This window comes from Juglans regia, chromosome 7, assembly GCF_001411555.2.
Source record: "Juglans regia cultivar Chandler chromosome 7, Walnut 2.0, whole genome shotgun sequence".
NCBI classification, from domain to species: domain Eukaryota; kingdom Viridiplantae; phylum Streptophyta; class Magnoliopsida; order Fagales; family Juglandaceae; genus Juglans; species Juglans regia.
Genome location: NC_049907.1, coordinates 302,730 through 320,653, shown reverse-complemented (window position 1 = coordinate 320,653; position 17,924 = coordinate 302,730). Strand labels below are relative to the sequence as shown.

Below are 17,924 nucleotides of genomic sequence, written 5' to 3'. Positions count from 1 at the left end.
GAATGAGAGGTTACGTCATGAACATCAGTTGATCGAACAAGCCAAATATAAAACAATGGAGAAGAAGTATAAGGGAACCTTGAAAGCATTGTTGATATCGTGGTTGTTTTTTATTGTAATGTTTGCTGTAATTCTCATGTATCCCAAAAATATTAGTGTATGTCGGGTAGTGATTCCACTCATGTAAGCTGTTTTATGTTGAACATTATGTTTGGCTTGTATTATAAAATGAAACAGTACTTGAGAATCAGGTTCAAGCTAGCCAGCTCTACAATTGCATGATTTTTAATTTATCCCTTTCAAAACATAAAGTAGTATGCTAATAAGTTTACAATAATTTTTTCCCATAAATCATGACAATCAGGTTCACGCACACTCACAAACTCAATGACTCAAAATTTTGGTTGCCAAATCCTAGGGAACATTTATAAACAATACAATCTGCCATTGCACATATCCTGCATAAAATTGGGTTGCCCCATCCCACGAGCAAATTCATGATGCATCTGTCCAAAATTTGCAATATAATTTTCACTATTTCAAGTGACCATAAAAAACTTATTCTGTACCATCAAAACATAAAAAATAACATAGTGCCATAAAAAATGTGATTTTCATATCAATTTCAAATAGTGCCATAAAAATAACAGTCCTGCCATCACCATTTCTACGTTTTCAAGTGGCCATCAAAAATAAGTCTATACCATCAAAAAAATCAAAAGTAACATAGTGCCATAAAAATCACATAGTCCTGCCATATCAATAACATAGTGCCATAAAAAATCACATAGTCCTTGCTTCCTAGCTAAATATTAACAGCTTCTTGTGGATGTAGTCCATGACAAGCTTGGATCTTTGTCATCCCAAGAATCACAAGCTTCAAAATCTTCACAACCCTGCTGTCACATTAATTTCAACATCAATAATTATATACAACTTAAAATGCTTGAGCATAATATTACATTTAGAAAATATAAAAAAAATAAAGAATATTAATCACATACATAAGGAAATTTCGATTAAGAATCCAAGTTAGTGCTGTCAACCTGGACTGTATGCCCAATATCCCTGCATAAACAACAACAAATACAACAAAATAAGTGTAGAGCTTTGATTAAAAACCAAAAAATAAAAAATATTCAAAAGCTACAATACCTCACTAAAGGACAGTTGTTCCGAGCATGTCCCTCATTTTTGCAAACGCTACAACGTCTTTTCTTGGTTGGTTGCATCTCTTTTGGATTCTTTGCCCTCAAAGACTTTGGACGCCCTTTCGTGGGCACTCGTGGAGGATCTTGTATTGTTTGTGAAAAATTGGAGACAACCTGAGATCTTTGAGAAATGGATTCATAGGTTGACTCCCTTCCAACTGGGCCCACAGATTCTTCAATATTGTCATCATCTTCCATTAGAAGTAGCTCGTTATGGACCTTATCTAAGGCAAGGGAGAGGTGATTGAGTTTTTTCCTTGACTTCGTCCCAAGTTCCGCAATGACATAAAATTGCATCATCAATGAGTTTTTCCTCATTGCTAGATCATCCTGTGGCGTTACATGCCCTTCGAGAATGGGAATGTCAATAATAGGTCGACTCTTAGCATTGATAGTCCATCTTTCTAGAATATGGTGTTGTGACAAACAATCTAATTTTGATTTCTTTCCAAGTACACACAGGATATGCCTACAGAGAATTCCCATAAACTCAAACATATGGCAAGTGCAAGTCACCTTATCTCCTCCACTCTCCAAGGTCACATGATAGAGAGGGGTTTCTTTGCCATGAGGTACCACTCTATAAGTCTTGCTTTCGCCCTCGTTGGAAAATTTAGTTGAGTTGTAGCGTTGACTATTAAAAAGCTCATCTTGAAAAATTGTGAAAGACTTTCTTGTGTAGACTATGGAAGCTTCTTCTTCAATTTTGTAACATGTTTTCAATATGGCACAAGTTGATTTTGTTCGCACATCCTTTTCTTTCTCTTTAAAATAACGTGCATCTAATGCTTTCTCATATTGATGCACAAAATCACTGACCATAGTACTGGAACGAACATAATCCTTGAAAAACTTATTCATGCTTTCACTTCTTTGAGTCGTTGACATGCCGGCACAAAATGTTGAACGCAAGTAAGCCGGAACCCACTTCTCCCGTCGGTTATAAAGATTTTGCAGCCAAGTATTATCTCCTAACTCATACTTCACTAATATAACACTCCATTCATGCTCAAACTCATCAATTGTAATTGTGTTATGAATACAATGATGGAAATCTTTTTGGAAATCCGGAAATCTATTATATACATAAGCCAAATGTTCAGGGAATTTTTGCAGAATGTGCCACAAACATAATCTATGAGTTGTATTTGGGAGTACCTCTCCAATGGCCTTTGCCATAGCCTTGTCATCATCGGTAATTATGGTTGAAGGGGCTCGTCCAAGCATTGCTTCTTGCCATGTTCTCAATAACCATACATATGACTCAGCTGTTTCATTAACCAACAAGGCACAACCAAACATTATAGTTTGGTGATGATGGTTAACTCCAGAAAATGGCACAAAGGGCATCTTATAAATATTTGTCAAATATGTGGCATCGAATGTGACCACATCCCCAAAATATTGGTACGACGCCCTTGATCTTGCATCTGCCCAAAAACAACTTCCCATGCACCCATTCTCATCAACTTGCATTGAGTACACAAATCCAGGCTCTTTGCATTGTCGATCAAAGAAATAGGCATATAATCGTTGTGCATCTCCTTCTTCAAATAATTTTCTTCTTTTGTTCCCCAAGTAATTCTCCACATCCTTGCCAATACAACCAACGTTAAAGTCGCCCCCTGCTTCTTTACTCAACACCGACATTATCTTCCTTGTCGGTACACCGGACTCATTCAAAGTCATAATAAGGTTTTTTTGGACACGTGTCACTATCCTATGTCCACGAAGCAAACTAGTACTTCTTGGTGTAAGTAGCAAGTGATTATGTTCAAGCACAAACTTACATACTATCCACTTCTCACCCACTTTTTTTTATCCCCATCAATGCTTTACAACCAATCTTTGTCTCAGCAGGTTCCGAAATTATTCGTTCTTTTTGTTTGCTCCTTTCCCGTCGAAATCCTTCCCTTGAGCAAACATAGTCTACAGCAATTAGTTTTTTCTCCTCTTTCGACAATCGTGTATGATTGGTTCGAATAGCAAAACCTTTTTTTCTTGCATACACCTTGTAAAATGCTTGAGCATCTTCTACGTCATCAAATACCATACCGATGAATGGCTCATTCGGACCACTACTCGAACAAGGTCTCAAATTCACTCCATCATCCACATTGACTTCATCTTCCACATTCACTCCATCATCCACATTGACTTCATCTTCCACATTCACTCCATCTTCCACATTCACTCCATCATCTCCATCTTCCACATTCACTCCATCATCCACACAAACTCCATCTTCTATATTCACATTTTCATCACTATCAAAACTCCATTCATGATCCTATGTTATAAAATAAGAAACAAAAAATAGTGCACAAATCAATTCAAATCAGTACACAAAACACTTTAAATCAGTCCACAAATCAGTACACATTACATAATAGCCAGCACCAAATTAATGAAAAAAATCATTAATGTAATAGCCAGCACCAAACTAAAACTTAATCATTTAATGAAGATAAACAGCCAGCACCAAACTTAATGATTTAATTGAAATTCCATTATTTTTTTAGAGCATTGAAAGCATTTCGGTCAAACTTCACAGATGCCCTATTTAGTTTCTATATATCTGAGAAAATTGGAATAAAAAAGTTGGCATCTCAAACATTTTAGAGCTATATATGCAAGCAATGCTCATTGGGTAAAGATCTGGATGTTCATAATTACATATACAAGTGAGTTTCCAACACATGCTTACATGGAAACCGTGTGTCTTCTAGTTAGGGATATAACTGACTAAGCCTAACTTACTCAAATCCGAATGTGGTGAATGTAAAAGATCTAACAAACCCTAACTACAAGTAAACCAATTCCTTCTCAATGGTAAAGGTTAAAAAAATTACATGATGCCAATTACAACAGCCCTTAGAAAACTTACCATCGAGGAGCGACTTCGTGGGCGACGGCTTGGTGGGGCGACGGCTTGGGGGGAGATGATGACGGACCAAGTCGTGGGGGGGGGGGGATGGAGGAAAGTGGTGTCTCTGAGCTTGGCGGCGGCGACTGAGCTTGGAGGCGGTGAAAGCTCTGGAACGAATGGCGATGGAGGAAGACGATGGAAAGGGTGAACGAACGGTGAAATCTGAAAGGTGAAATGGAAAGTGAAAGGGAAGGGGGAAAGAGTGTAATCGGATGGAAAATTGTGTATTTTACAATCAGTGAAATCATCTACGTGTCTTACTGTGATTGGAGGCTGTTTACCCCTAAAGAGCAGCCCGTCTGTTCCGAAGAGGAACTGTATTAGTTATCTTCCCGTTACATTGTAGTAGTTTGGAGGTCGTTATTCTTTCGGCCGGCACCTATTTTACTGTAGCGTTTGGTACAGATTTGTCAAGCAAATTCTCAAATAAAATTCATTTATTTTCTCTCTGTCTCTGTCTCTGAGTAACTTACCATTGAAGTGAGCTTGTACCCATTTTCTGCAACTTTCTACCATATTGCGATATGGCTAGCACAGAGCGTTGCGACTAGTTTGATAGATCGAAGCTCTACGATCATAAGTCTTCTGTTTCCCATCAATCACTCCTGGATCTGATCCGCCTATATAGTCTACACAACCAATAGCATAAAAATGCATATTATATTTGCCAACAATGAGGAGTACTTACGAAGAAGAATGCAGGGATATCAATCAATTGGATTATTAGACAACACTATATACTCTGATGAGACCCCCTGTAAGCGTTTTAGCCCGTTTGGTTTTATACGTGACGGGATAGTCGACTTGACAATTGACACAAACTGAATCGTCAATTTAGTTTATCAATAAATGAACGTTAATGTAGATCCTAATCGAATTTGACGGCCTAGCTTCTCAACTCATGATCGAATACCTGCATTCAGTCTGATACAACTCGTTTGATCCAATCACAAAATACCCGCCCAATAAAACTTGTTTGGATTTGGTCTTTTAAATAGAAAGTTAAAGCTTCCATTCTTAATCAGGTCATTTATTATATATACTTGGGAAGTATTTAATTATAAGCAATTTTGTGTACTAGCTAATACGCGCACCCATTCAATATGATTGATCAAAAAATAGATTTTATTAAAAATAATACTAATTTGAATTTAGAATATGAAGACAATAACATTAATACACAAATTGGTACGAAAACTTGCTTGTACATAGTAAAACTCATATACCTTGTCTATTCTCACAAACCACGTTATTTCAAGTGGTGAGGTGTTACCGGATTCGCGGCCGGGTTGTGTCCAAAATGTCTAGTTGGCAACCTTTAGTCATTCATTCAGGTTAGAATGCTTATATGTGTGTGTATATATATATATATATATATATATATATACTTGATCATAAGATCAGTACAATCCTTGGATATTGGTTTTGACAATAATGGGCGGGGGCGGGACGGTTTGATGGAAGAATGTTACACATTCAGATCTATTTTTTCCCGGTACTCAAACACAGATCGAGTTTGAATGCAAAATATTTTGAATGTCTCTCATATATATATATATATATATTGCAAATATGTCAGCTGAACTTGATCACAAAAATGGATCAGAACGATGCATGCAAGGACTTTATTTTATTTAAAAAAAAAAAAAAGAATAACTAATATCTTTGACAATCATTTGCAATGAGGCATTCATTCAGAATAATATTATTATATTGGGATTAAGCAATGACAAGAAAACCATTTGCAATGAGACAATATATTGGTCAGTTGATCCCTGATCCATCCCATGCCTATAAAAAATGCCTTTATATGTTTTTTTAATATATTATTGACTTTGGTTCTTATAAAGGGCTCATCCTTAGCTAGCCGCCCTCCAAACTTTCAACTATATATATGGAAGGGATGTTTCCCACCCGGTTCATGTTGGTTGGGCTTGGCCCGTACAGTGAGGCCCATCTCAATCCAAGCCTTACCCTCAGAGTTGTCCATTTGGTTGTATTAGGTAAGGAAAATGTGCAGTGCGGGAAACCGGGCTAAGGGGGATAGATAAGAAGTGTTGACTTTGATCCACTATGACACTTAGCATTATAGGATCTACACCAACAAATTAATGGAAGACGCGAATGACCCTCCATTCTCTAATGAGGGGAATAAAAAATGACCACGTCGCTCGCCCACGATCGAGACGTACCTTGGAAACCTTGCCGCATTAAAGACATTATCTCACAAAACACGCCGTATTGAAAGCCTAACCTCATAACATCACGTCATATTAAATACCCAGGCAAAACAGTTGTGGTTGGGATGGCCAAACTCTGACACCGGATACAAAATATCCCTGACCTCCTGAAACTTAGTATAAAAGCTACACTTCAAGTATAAGGAACTCTTTCTAGACTCTATGATTAGAAATCCAATGCTCTAAGAAAAATATACTTTGACACATAAATTTGACACCTTCTTTATTTTAATTTTTTTTTATTTAACAGTTAAGAAAGTAATTATTAGTGTATTGATATTTTTTTATATTTTTAAAAATTATTTTAAAATAATAAAAAAATATGAATAAAAAAATTAAAAAAAAATAAAAATATCAATTTGACCTCGTAGTCACTTGGAGCGTTACTATTTAAGCGGCAGAGGAGCAACGCTCATACTCTAAACATGCGTGACTAACATAGGTATCAAAGATTCTCCGGACCACCCCGAGCCCACCTTCTTCTTTGTATCAATAAGTGAAGATCTCGGCCCGAGTTTTTAGAATCTTGTTTAGGCGTTCAAAAGACGAAGTTAACAATATATATTATATACATGTATATATCCGGAACGATGATCAAATTAAGACCTAGCAGTCCAACTTCGTTTCCTGCAACGTCGTGCGTCCTTTTTCTTTGTTGTGTTCAATTTAATTATTTTACCACAACTACGTTTGCAGATATGTATTTACTAAACTAAATATAACATCTCCGGCCTACAAGCTGTTCCGATCGGAACATGCGCTAAGAGCTCTTGGTACTACGACATGCACTAGCTTGTAACATGCGCGCAGCTGCAAATATATATATATATATATATATATATATATATATATACACACACACACACATACCAGCGAACCAGTACTGGGCGTAAGCCTTAAATATCATGTGTGCAAACAAAAAATCGAAATTGAAGCATAAGCCCAACCCCCAACAACTAATTCGGTAAAATCAACAAAAGTTTTTCGATCGAGGAAGAAAAAATTTAATTAAAACCTTTATATATATATATTATCGATCCCGCTCATCGATCGTTATCTTGCGTACAAATATATAATATAATACTAAATCAAATCTTAAACCTCAGGCAATAAAGCTGATGATGATCTTTTGACATGCTTAGAGAGTAAAAGATAGTACTTGCTAGACGTTAATATCGTGATGATCTCGTGCTGATCTGTGTTGCCATAACAATTTTTGTGATCTCTCCCGCCTTGACATTCTGGCATTGAATCTCGGAAGAGGGGGGAGCTGAGAGAGCTTCAAAATATTACCTTCATCAGTTACTTCACATGAATTCTTGCACGAAAAGATAGACTTACTCTTCCATAGTTTGCAACCAATATTGTTATTGCCTTTCTTAATTTGAGGAGACGGCGGTTTATAAAAAGTTTCCACGCTTTTGGTGCACTCCTTGTAAGCCACAAGAAAAGGATCTTCCTGCAACTCGTGTCCCAGCTTTATTGAAGTGCTCCTGCGCGGAGGCTGTAGTAGTGGGCAAGGAGGGAGAGGAATCTTCATGTTATGATGATCAGCCGAAACCTTGGCGCTAATATCCCATGATGAAGTAGGAGAAATCGGTGACTGCGACGATGTTAGTTTAAGGGCGTGTAGTCTTATATCGAAAGGCAGGAAGTCTTGGTGGTGGGTGACTTTGCAGACCCCGGGCGTGTCCTCCCATGAGAAGGGTATGCTTCCTTGTGAATAAACCTTTCTGTGACTCATTTTCGAAATTAATTAGACAATATCCGATCAGTTTGCTCATGAAACTTTCGACAGAGGGAACACTATATATATAGTTGTGATTTTCATGTACTTGGCACTCTCTAACGGCAGAGATACCTAATTAAAAGGGTAATTAAGCAAGTAAAACGTGAAGATGAAGCTGGTTCTGCTACAGATCGATCGACATGTTCTGATGTTCAACAAAGCCGCGGGCGATGATGAAAACGTAGAAAAATAAAGAGTTTTTTGAGGGTCTGACGCCCCATAATTTGGCCAAGGATTTAAGGGCGTGTAAATAAAAAAAAAATTGATGGACATGGACCGATCAGGCTGAGAAATTCTAAGGATACATTATTGGGTAGGTATGTATGGTGGATCAGGAGGATCCATTTTAATTCTAACTAATGTAATTTCAATTAAAACGTTCCAACTGATATATATATATATAGTGGCACAATATCAAATGAGGAATGCTACTCCGCCTCGTCATTTTGCTCCTTCAAAGTTACAACTATTGTAACTGTACTTTTTTTTAAATATTTTTCAACATATTTAAACATTTAAAAAATATATATATAAATAAATTGACTAATAATAATTTTCTTAATTATTAAAAAAAATAATAGAAATAAAATGAAATAAAGGAGCAGTCAAAACTATAAAGGGGATAAAGTGATGGGTGATTTAGCAGTACTTCTCATATGAAATATGCCTTTTAAGGTCAATCGTAGCACAGAAACAAAGAAAGACAAATATATATTTTCCTTTGATGTATATATGGATGCATTTGCTTCCAATACATGTGCATTTGTTCTTTGTTGTACATACAGTGACCCCTGAATTAAGATCATGATGATGATCATGACTAGTACTAGTCGATCGACAAATTATATACATATACATATATATATATATATATATATTGAGTGTAGATCGATGACATGCAATATTAATAGCCAAATTCGTGCATGAACTCAATTGTTTGGTAATCAATGCCAACTTAATGCATTCACTCTAACAATTAATTCGATCGCAAGGAATTACCGAATTAAGTATTCCTAACAGAGACAGTTCAAAACTTTTAATTGCGCGTTGGAACTAGATAGCAAGCAAGCTATTACGTACGACGTTAATGGATCCTTCTATTTTACGTAATAGGTAAACAGGAAAAACATATATAGAAAGCAACGTAATTTACAAAATTTAAGATATTAAGAAAGAAAATTAACCATGATTAATCTCATGTATTCACGTTCCAAAGCTTATTGTAAATTAAAATAGATTTGACATATATAATGCACAATATTTTCGTCCAGCGAATTGTGGTTGGGAAAGGAGACTGCAACCTATCACCTAGCTGTTGGAAAAGAAAGACCATTAATTTGTTGGCTTAATGTTTACAACTTTAAAATATCTTTTATTTTTTTGGAGTCAATTGTAAGGAAGCTGGTTTGTGATAAGATTGAGGTCAAGGAAACTGGTTTTTCTTATCATTATATGGGTAGCGTAGTGCCGCAGTCCAATTTTTCTTTTTCTTTTTCTTTTTCTTTTTCGGGTTTTGGATGCAACAGATAGGAATAGGGATATTGCTGGCAATGGGCAAGGATACTGGACAAATCACAAAATGGTAGATTACATTAATAGAATATATAAAATTAACTGCATTTTAATATATTAGATTATGTTTTATGGCAAAAAGGAGCCAATGCTCAAGTCTCCTGGCATTTAGGCCCAAATATTCATTTGGGTCTGTCGTGGCATTATCGAGAAGGACCAGAGCCATGGGGCCGTCTGACCCAGAAGTTATCAACAATTGAGGGGACTGTAATTGTTATTTCGTGTAAAAGCCTTTTCATCGTTGTATAAAATTAAAACCCTCGTTTGGGATTAGGGTTCTCTCGTAGACCGGGAACTGATAAGAGCTATTATCTTACAGCAGCTGCGTGCTTTGTACTCGTCTGCTCACTGCCTTCTTCCCTGTTTTTCTGGTATTTTTGCTTGTTTTACAATTCGATTATATTCTTATGATAATTTGTTGCGTTGCCTTTTTTGGTATTTGTGTTGTGAGTTAGTGTTTGATTTTTGACATTGTACGAGGCTATGATGACAAACAACATTTCTCGATTCTGATTTATGCTGTTTGGTAATGTACCAAAAAGCGACGATACAACACTTGTGTTGTTCTCTGATGACTGCGTTTGTGCGTGTCTGAGCCTTATAAGTCCTCATTCATTGTGTTTTTTTTTTTTTACCCAAATTCAATTTGTTTTGTTTGCGGAGGGTATGTTCGTGCCTCACAATGGTTTGGAAATTCGAGTGTGATCAAATATCGGCGCAAGCAATGTTGCCACAACCAGTTTTTGTCGAGTGCTGTTGTGAAATCAAGGGGTTGTGAACATACATTTCCCCTTTTGCATGTTCAAGGATGTCGCGGAAGGGTTTAGGATAAAGCATGATTCGACCCCCATTTTTGGTGGGGATGGCAAGGTGATTAGTCTGGCTGCAAATTGAACAACACAGAAAGCAATGGCATTCGCAGAGTTTTTTTTTTTTTTTTTCTTTTGCAATGGAGGAGTAAACCTAATCAAGTATGGAGGCAATGAACCATATTTTAGTTGATACTTAGCATTGAAATTTGTAGGATTCTCATAATCTGGAGGGTTAGGAGTGGGGTCAATGAGATCGAAGAGATATGTTTGCATTGGATCCTCTAGTCCTTGGTTGAGCTTCTAGTCATGCGGAGTAGCACAACAAAACAAACAAACAAACAAAAAATAAGGGAAAAATATATATTAACAGGGTAGAAATGCACGACTCACGAGGGTAGTAGAAGGGCACCATTTTTTCGGTTTGAATGTTTGGATTTTATTTTTTTTCCTTTCTAATAATTAAATATACAAAAATTTAAAAGAAAAACTACATATTATATCCAATGAATCATTTATTTTATAGTTTATTTTTTTTTTTACTCTCTTCTTGGGGTGTAACCAGTCCGATTCAATTTTAAATAAAACTTAGGACTGAACCGGTATGTACTGATTTTGTATTTTTCAATATCGATTACGCATCGGTTACTCTTTTAAACCGGGATCTCAAATTTTACTGATTTTCGAACCTGTTTTTTGGTTTTAATAAAGAATAATGCTAAAGTCACCGCTGGAGTTCCTGCTGGGCTCTAACATGTGTTTTTTATGTGTTTTTTTTTTAGTTCTTTTTTTATATAGATTTTTTTAACAATTTTAAATATTTTGAAAACATAAAAAAATTTACAATATTATTAGAAAATACTTCATTAATCACGAAGTAAATATTTTTTATTTTACTTCGTGATTAAGGAAGTATTTTTTAATGATTTTTTTACTTTCTGATTAAGAAAATATTTTTTAATGATATTCTAAATTTATTTTATTTTTTTAAAATATTTAAAAGTGTTATAAAAAATCTTTGTAAAAAATGACTTAAAAAAGAAATACATGAAAAAATACATGTTAGAGCCAGCTGGAGTCCCAAGCAGTGGCTTTTGCATTGTCCTTTAATAAAATGCAAATTTATCATAAAAAAGTTGTTTATAAAAAAAAAAAAAAACTGTTTTAAAAAATCTTTTTTATTGAAAATTTGTTACTATTTATAAAAATATGTTTTATAAAAAAAATCTGCTATGTAAAAATAAATCTGCTATAAAAAATCTGTTTATAAAAAACAATCCGCTATGTAAAAAACATTCTGCTATAAAAAAAATTGCTATAAAATAAAAAATGAAACAAGAAATCTGTTGTGAAATAAATCTGTTATAAGCCTATAAACATAACTGCTATAGAAATTGAAAACAAAAAATCTGTAATAAAAAGAAAATTTTGTTATGAAATAAAATAAATCTAAAAGTCGACAGTGGAAGGAGAAGCTAGGTCGACATTGCTTTCTCAGAAACTGAGGAGGAGGCTGATCTTAGGAGTTAGGGCTAGCATAAGGGAGATGACTAATGAGGTTCATGATGCTGGAGGGAGTGAGGTTCCACAAGTTGAGCCCGGGTTTGAAAGAGTTTGTGCCAAGTCCATCCAGGGGATGGCGGGCATGCTTAATGCATTCCTTTCTGGGATAAGCCCTTAGGAGCCCTTTTATTTATTCCATTGCCTTTTCTTGTTGGTGATTTGATTTGTGTGTTTTATTTTTACATGTACGAGGCTATGATGACAAACAACATTTCTCAATTCTGATTTATGTTGTTTGGTAATGTATCAAAAAGTGACGATACAACCCTTGTGTTGTTCTTTGATGACTGTGTTTGTGCGTGTCTAGCCTTATAAGTCTTCATTCATTGTGTTTTTTTTTTTTTACCCAAATTCAATTTTTTTTGTTTGCGGAGGGTATGTTCGTGCCTCACAATGGTTTGGAAATTCGAGTGTGATCAAATATCGGTGCAAGCAATGTTGTCATAACCAGTTTTTATCGAGTGCTGTTGTGAAATCAAGGGGTTGTGTATAGTCTTGTGAACATACATTTCCCCTTTTGCATGTTCAAGGATGTCGCGAAAGGGTTTAGGATAAAGCATGATTCAACCCCCATTTTTGGTGGGGATGGCAAGGTGATTAGTCTAGCTGCAAATTGAACAACACAGAAAGCAATGGCATTTGTAGAGTGTTTTTTTTTTTTTCTTTTGCAATGGAGGAGTAAACCTAATCTAATCAAGTATGGAGGCAATGAACCATATTTTAGTTGATACTTAGCATTGAAATTTGTAGGATTCTCATAATCTGGAGGGTTAGGAGTGGGGTCAATGAGATCGAAGAGATATGTGGGCATTGGATCCTCTAGTCCTTGGGTTGAGCTTCTAGTCATGTGGAGTAGCACAACAAAACAAACAAACAAACAAAAAATAAGGGAAAAATATATATTAACAGGGTAGAAATGCACGACTCACGAGAGTAGTAGAAGGGCACCAGTTCGGTATCGAATTTTAAACCCAATTTTCTTTTTCTTGGTTTGAATGTTTTGATTTTATTTTTTTCCCTTTTAATAACTAAATAGACAGAAATTCAAAAAGAAAATTACATATTATGTCCAATGAATCATCTATTTTATGAGCTTTTTTTTTACTCTCTTCTAGGGTTGTAACCGATCCGATCCAGTTTTGGACAAAATTTAGGACTGAACCGGTATGTACCTATTTTGTATTTTTCAAAACTGATTACGCATCGATTATCTTCTTAAATCGGTACCTCAAATTTTATTGGTTTTCGAACTGGTTTTCTGGTTTTAATAAAGAATAATGCTAAAGCCACCATTGGGGCTGCGCTGGGCTTTAACATGTGTTTTTTATGTATTTTTTTAGTTATGTTTTTATATAGATTTTTTTAACAATTTTAAATATTTTGAAAACATAAAAAATTCACAATATCATTAGAAAATATTTCATTAATCACGAAGTACATATTTTTTATTTTACTTTGTGATTAAGAAAGTATTTTTTAATTATTGTTTTACTTTCTGATTAAGAAAGTATTTTTAATGATGGTCTAAATTTATTTATTTTTTTAAATATTTAAAAGTGTTATAAAGAATCTTTGTAAAAAATAACTTAAAAAAAATACATGAAAAAATACATGTTAGAGCCAGCAGGAGCCCCAAGCAGTGGCTTTAGCATTGTCCTTTAATAAAATGTAAATTTATCATAAAAAAGCTGTTTAAAAAAAAACTATTTTAAAAATCAGTTTATTAAAAATTTGTTACTATTTTAAAAAATCTGTTTTATAAAAAAATATGCTCTGTAAAAATAAATCTGCTATAGAAACTGAAAACAAAAAATCTGTAGTAAAAAGAAAATTTTGCTATGAAATAAAATAAATCTAAAAGTCGACAGTGGAAGGAGAAGCTAGGTTGACATTGCTTTCTCAGAAATTGAGGAGGAGGCTAATCTTAGGAGTTAGGGCTAGCATCAGGGAGATGACTAATGAGGTTCATGATGCTGGAGGGAGTGAGGTTCCACAAGTCGAGCTCGGGTTTGAAAGAGTCTGTGCTAAGTCCATCCGGGGGATGGCGGGCACGCTTAATGCATTCCTTTATGGGATAAGCCCTTAGGTGCCATTTTATTTCTTCCATTGCCTTTTTTTGTTGTTGATTTGATTTGTGTGTTTTTTTTTCCAGGGAGTAGAACAGTTGGTGGCTTTCATCGTTGACGGCTGGGAGGCTTTAGAGGAGGAGAAATGGGTCCTTCGCTCTCTTCCAAACTCCTTTCGACACTTGATCGTATTCCATGACCAAGGCAAGTCCCTCTCTGAGTCGCTAAAGCACAAGAAGAACATGCTGGAGTCCAAGGCCTAGCGCTCAATGGAGGCCAAGGCCGAGATAGTTGGGGCTCACGCCACAACACAGGTGGGGAAGTCGCGTGTGGAGGAGTTGGAAACCAAGTCCGGCGGGATGGAGCATTTGGTGTCTTCTCGCAACGTGGTTATTTAGGACCTAAAGTTAGATTTGTCCTAGGTTCAAGACCTCATTCCCTGTTTGTAAGATCATCTGAGGTTAGTCAAGACAAATCATGATTAGGCCTGGTCCTTTGGCTATATCAAGAGCTTGGAGAGGATATGAGACCATGCGCTGGTGAACCCGCAAGGTTATCTGAAGTCCCTTCCCCCAGATGCAACTACCCTGGAGCATGATGCCACTGGGGGCAAGGATCTGATACTGGATGCCTTCTTTGATGACCTCACCAGTTGACTTCCCCTTCCTTCCTAGTCTTCTCTTCTTCTTCTTATTCTTTTTTTTTTTTTGGTATAAACTCGTGCTTTTTGTGCCACATTTATACATTCATAATATACTTCTTTTCGAACTCCGTTTCTTCCGCTCTACCCATGCTCATTTTTCTTTACTTTCTTTGTTGGGGAGTGTAATGGTGTTGAAAGCAACTCAGATCAATCGACATGAACAACTGAGCCCTACATGCTAGATGATTAAACTTCGTTATGGAGGTCAATTAGTTCATAAGACTAGACTCGCCTCATAGACTTCGCCCTGTAAAAGTAGTACGTCAGACTGGACTCACCTGATAAACATGTAAACTGGATGGAGGTCGAGCAATACCTTAGACTGGACTCGTCTCGTTGACCCTTGCAGGTGCGAAGTGGTCAAGCAGTATGTTAGACTGGACTTGCCTTGTAAACTTGTAAACTGGATGGAGGCCAAGTAGTACGTCAGATTGGAGTCACCTAGTTGACCCTCGCAGGTGTGAGGGGGGCCAAGCAGTACGTTAGATTGGACTCACCCTAGAGACTTGGACATCGGTGAAGGTCGAGCAATACGTTGAACTGGACTTGTCTCGTTAACCCTCACAGGCGTGAGGGGGGTCGAGCAATACTTTAGACTGGACTAGCCTTGTTAAGCCTCACAGGTGCAATGGGGGTCGAACAATACGTTAGACTGGACTCACCTTGTTGACCCTCGCAGGCGCGATGGGGGTCGAGTAGTATCTTAGACTAAACTTGCCCTGGAGACTTGGATGCTCGGCGAAGATTGAGCAATATGTTAGACTAAACTCGCCCTGGAGACTTGGACGAGACCAAACATATTTTGGGAGACAATCAAAACTTCATTTATAGCTTATACAGAATCAAAATCAAACACGGCTTACACTTTCAATAAAAGTATTCCCGTAGGTGCTTGGCCTTCCCTCATGAGTCTTTGAGCTCATACGGGCCCAGAGAACTTGTTGAAGAGTGGCTCATTTAGCTCTATTAGTAGGAGAGCTTGCCCATCCTTGGAGGAAGTGGGCCCACCCTCAGCGAACCCCTTAGCTATGATTTGGATCACGTGTAACGCCTCGGTCTCGAAAGTCTGGAGAATTAACTCTTGTAATCTAAAACTATCTTCCATAACATATTTATATACTCCAAATTTTTCATAAAATATAAATTCATTTATTCAAAACCAAAAATATATGTTCCTCCACCAAGACTGTAGATACCGAAGAAATACCCCAATGAAATCAATTATAATCTCCACAACTACTCGAAAATATCCATGACTCAAAATACCAAAATAACATAAAATAATTTCTTTACTAAATAAAACTCTCTAATCAATACTTGTACCCTTTGGTACTTTTTCCTCTACGACTATCAAACTTTGCTAACACTTTCACCTCTTGACTTCAAGCTGAGATGTCAAAATTATTTGAAAAATATTGTGGAGATAAGGGGTGAGTTATCAACAACACAGTAAGCAGAGAACATATACTAGTATGTAAATATGGGCATTTATAGAGTTCAGAATGTAGAACAAAATATTTTTATTTTCAGAATGTATAATCAATACATGTTATAAAAAATATCAGAGTAAAAGTTTAAAAATATTCTTAATCAAAATTCATTTGGCATAGCATAACTAAGACATCATGTTAGAATATAATTCTATGTTTAACCCTTGTGGTAGGATTGCACAAATCTCGACAGTCAACCGAGCAGAAATAGAATGTGAAATCTTCCCCTTATTTATTCTCGGAGCCCCGAGTGTATACACAGGAAAGACCATGCAGAAAACCACGTTGTCTTCCAAAGGGGGTGCACCGGAAACAGAAAATTTGTTACCAACCCAAACATAGGCCATAGTCTTATACTTGTAGTAAGGTCAGAACAGAATAGAAGCAGAATGTCATGCTAAAGGTTTTCAGAAGTCACATTATATCATAATAGAGTACAAAACATATTCAGAACACGACAAAATTAGATCATAATCATATAGTTATGCAAAGATTTTCATATTCGCTCTTTTTGCACAGTTCATAAATAAAATGCCAAAAATAAGCTAATACCTATATCAGTCATGACAGAAAATACTTTCTTATACAAAGTTTCATGAGTAATGTAGAACAAATAACAGAGATTATTTCAAATTTCTTTTCAAAATAAAACATGCATATTTTCCAAAGTCGACCTCAATTCATTTCTTTTATACAAAATCTATCATATGAATTCCGCTTACATAGACTTTTTAACTTCTCTGAATTTTCTCACAACAGTGCCATTCGAAAATAATTGTCACCGAGAGGGAAAGGAACATGCGACGGCGCAGGAAGCTGGGCTGAGGTCGACAGTGGTGAGCGTTGTGGTAGGGCACTGGGAGGGAGAGAGACAGAGCTACCGCGAGGGAAATATGGACGGAGAGAGACAGTGTAGTGAATCGGCGTGGCTTTCCTAGAGGCAAACGGTGGACCTGGGGTGGCACTACCGTTTTCTATGGCTTTTCTAGGTGGTTCCTGCTTGTTTCGTCGTGGGTTTCGAGGCAAAGCAACTGGGTGGCAGCGTTGTGGCTCATGGCAGAGAACACATGCTCTGTTTTCATGTTGTAGAACAGAACCTTTTGTGGTGGTACAACTCGGTGGGTAGTGGTCTACAGGGAGAGTCTCACGGTGGCAACATGGTGGTGTAGGGCAGAGGTTTAAGTTGTGGGCTCAGCGACTTCAATCGTGCGGGGGAGATCTCCACACGTTGAATTTCCATTCAGGGCTGTTGTGTTGCGAGATGGAGGCTGAGTGTGGGCTGGTGGTGCAAAGGCATATCTATGCAAGAGTTTTGGCTATGGTTTATCCCATAGTGGTGCAATAGTAAGGGGGCATGGCTGGTTAACGTTATCTGCGGTTGTGGAAAGAGGTGTGGAGAAGCCGTTGGATGTGAGTTGCTGGACTTCACATAGGGAAGGAAGTTCTCAACGGTGACAACTTGATGCTGCGACTGAGGTTGTGAGTGGGGCAGCAGTGCTCAGTTTGGCTTACTGGTGGACTATGGGGAAGGTGCGGCAACCCTAGCTTGGGA

The 17,924-nt window shown here is 36.8% G+C and overlaps 1 protein-coding gene and 2 non-coding genes across 3 annotated transcripts; 2 read left to right on the top strand and 1 right to left on the bottom strand.

Moving 5' to 3' along the window:
* Positions 1 to 1,019: 1,019 nt before the first annotated feature.
* On the bottom strand, positions 1,020 to 2,861 carry LOC109017773 (protein FAR1-RELATED SEQUENCE 5-like). The gene is made up of 2 exons (XM_018999963.2): positions 1,156 to 2,861; positions 1,020 to 1,068 (listed from the first exon to the last, which is right to left on the bottom strand). Exons 1-2 carry the CDS (start codon positions 2,859 to 2,861, stop codon positions 1,020 to 1,022), a joined length of 1,755 nt encoding a protein of 584 aa, XP_018855508.2.
* Positions 2,862 to 10,219: 7,358 nt separating this feature from the next.
* Positions 10,220 to 10,341, top strand: LOC118349117. Its single transcript, XR_004802108.1, has one exon. It is a non-coding gene; the product is annotated as a small nucleolar RNA snoR126 (small nucleolar RNA).
* A 1,962-nt stretch (positions 10,342 to 12,303) lies between these two features.
* On the top strand, positions 12,304 to 12,424 carry LOC118349118. The gene has a single exon (XR_004802109.1). It is a non-coding gene; the product is annotated as a small nucleolar RNA snoR126 (small nucleolar RNA).
* The last annotated feature ends 5,500 nt before the right edge of the window (positions 12,425 to 17,924 follow it).

Excerpts from the sequence above, each read along its gene's own strand:
- LOC109017773 (XM_018999963.2), bottom strand. The coding sequence starts at position 2,861 with ATGTCGGTGTTGAGTAAAGAAGCAGGGGGCGACTTTAACGTTGGTTGT. Across the intron at positions 1,069-1,155 it reads AACAACTGTCCTTTAGTGAG|GGATATTGGGCATACAGTCC; the intron begins GTATTGTAGCTT and ends TTGTTTATGCAG.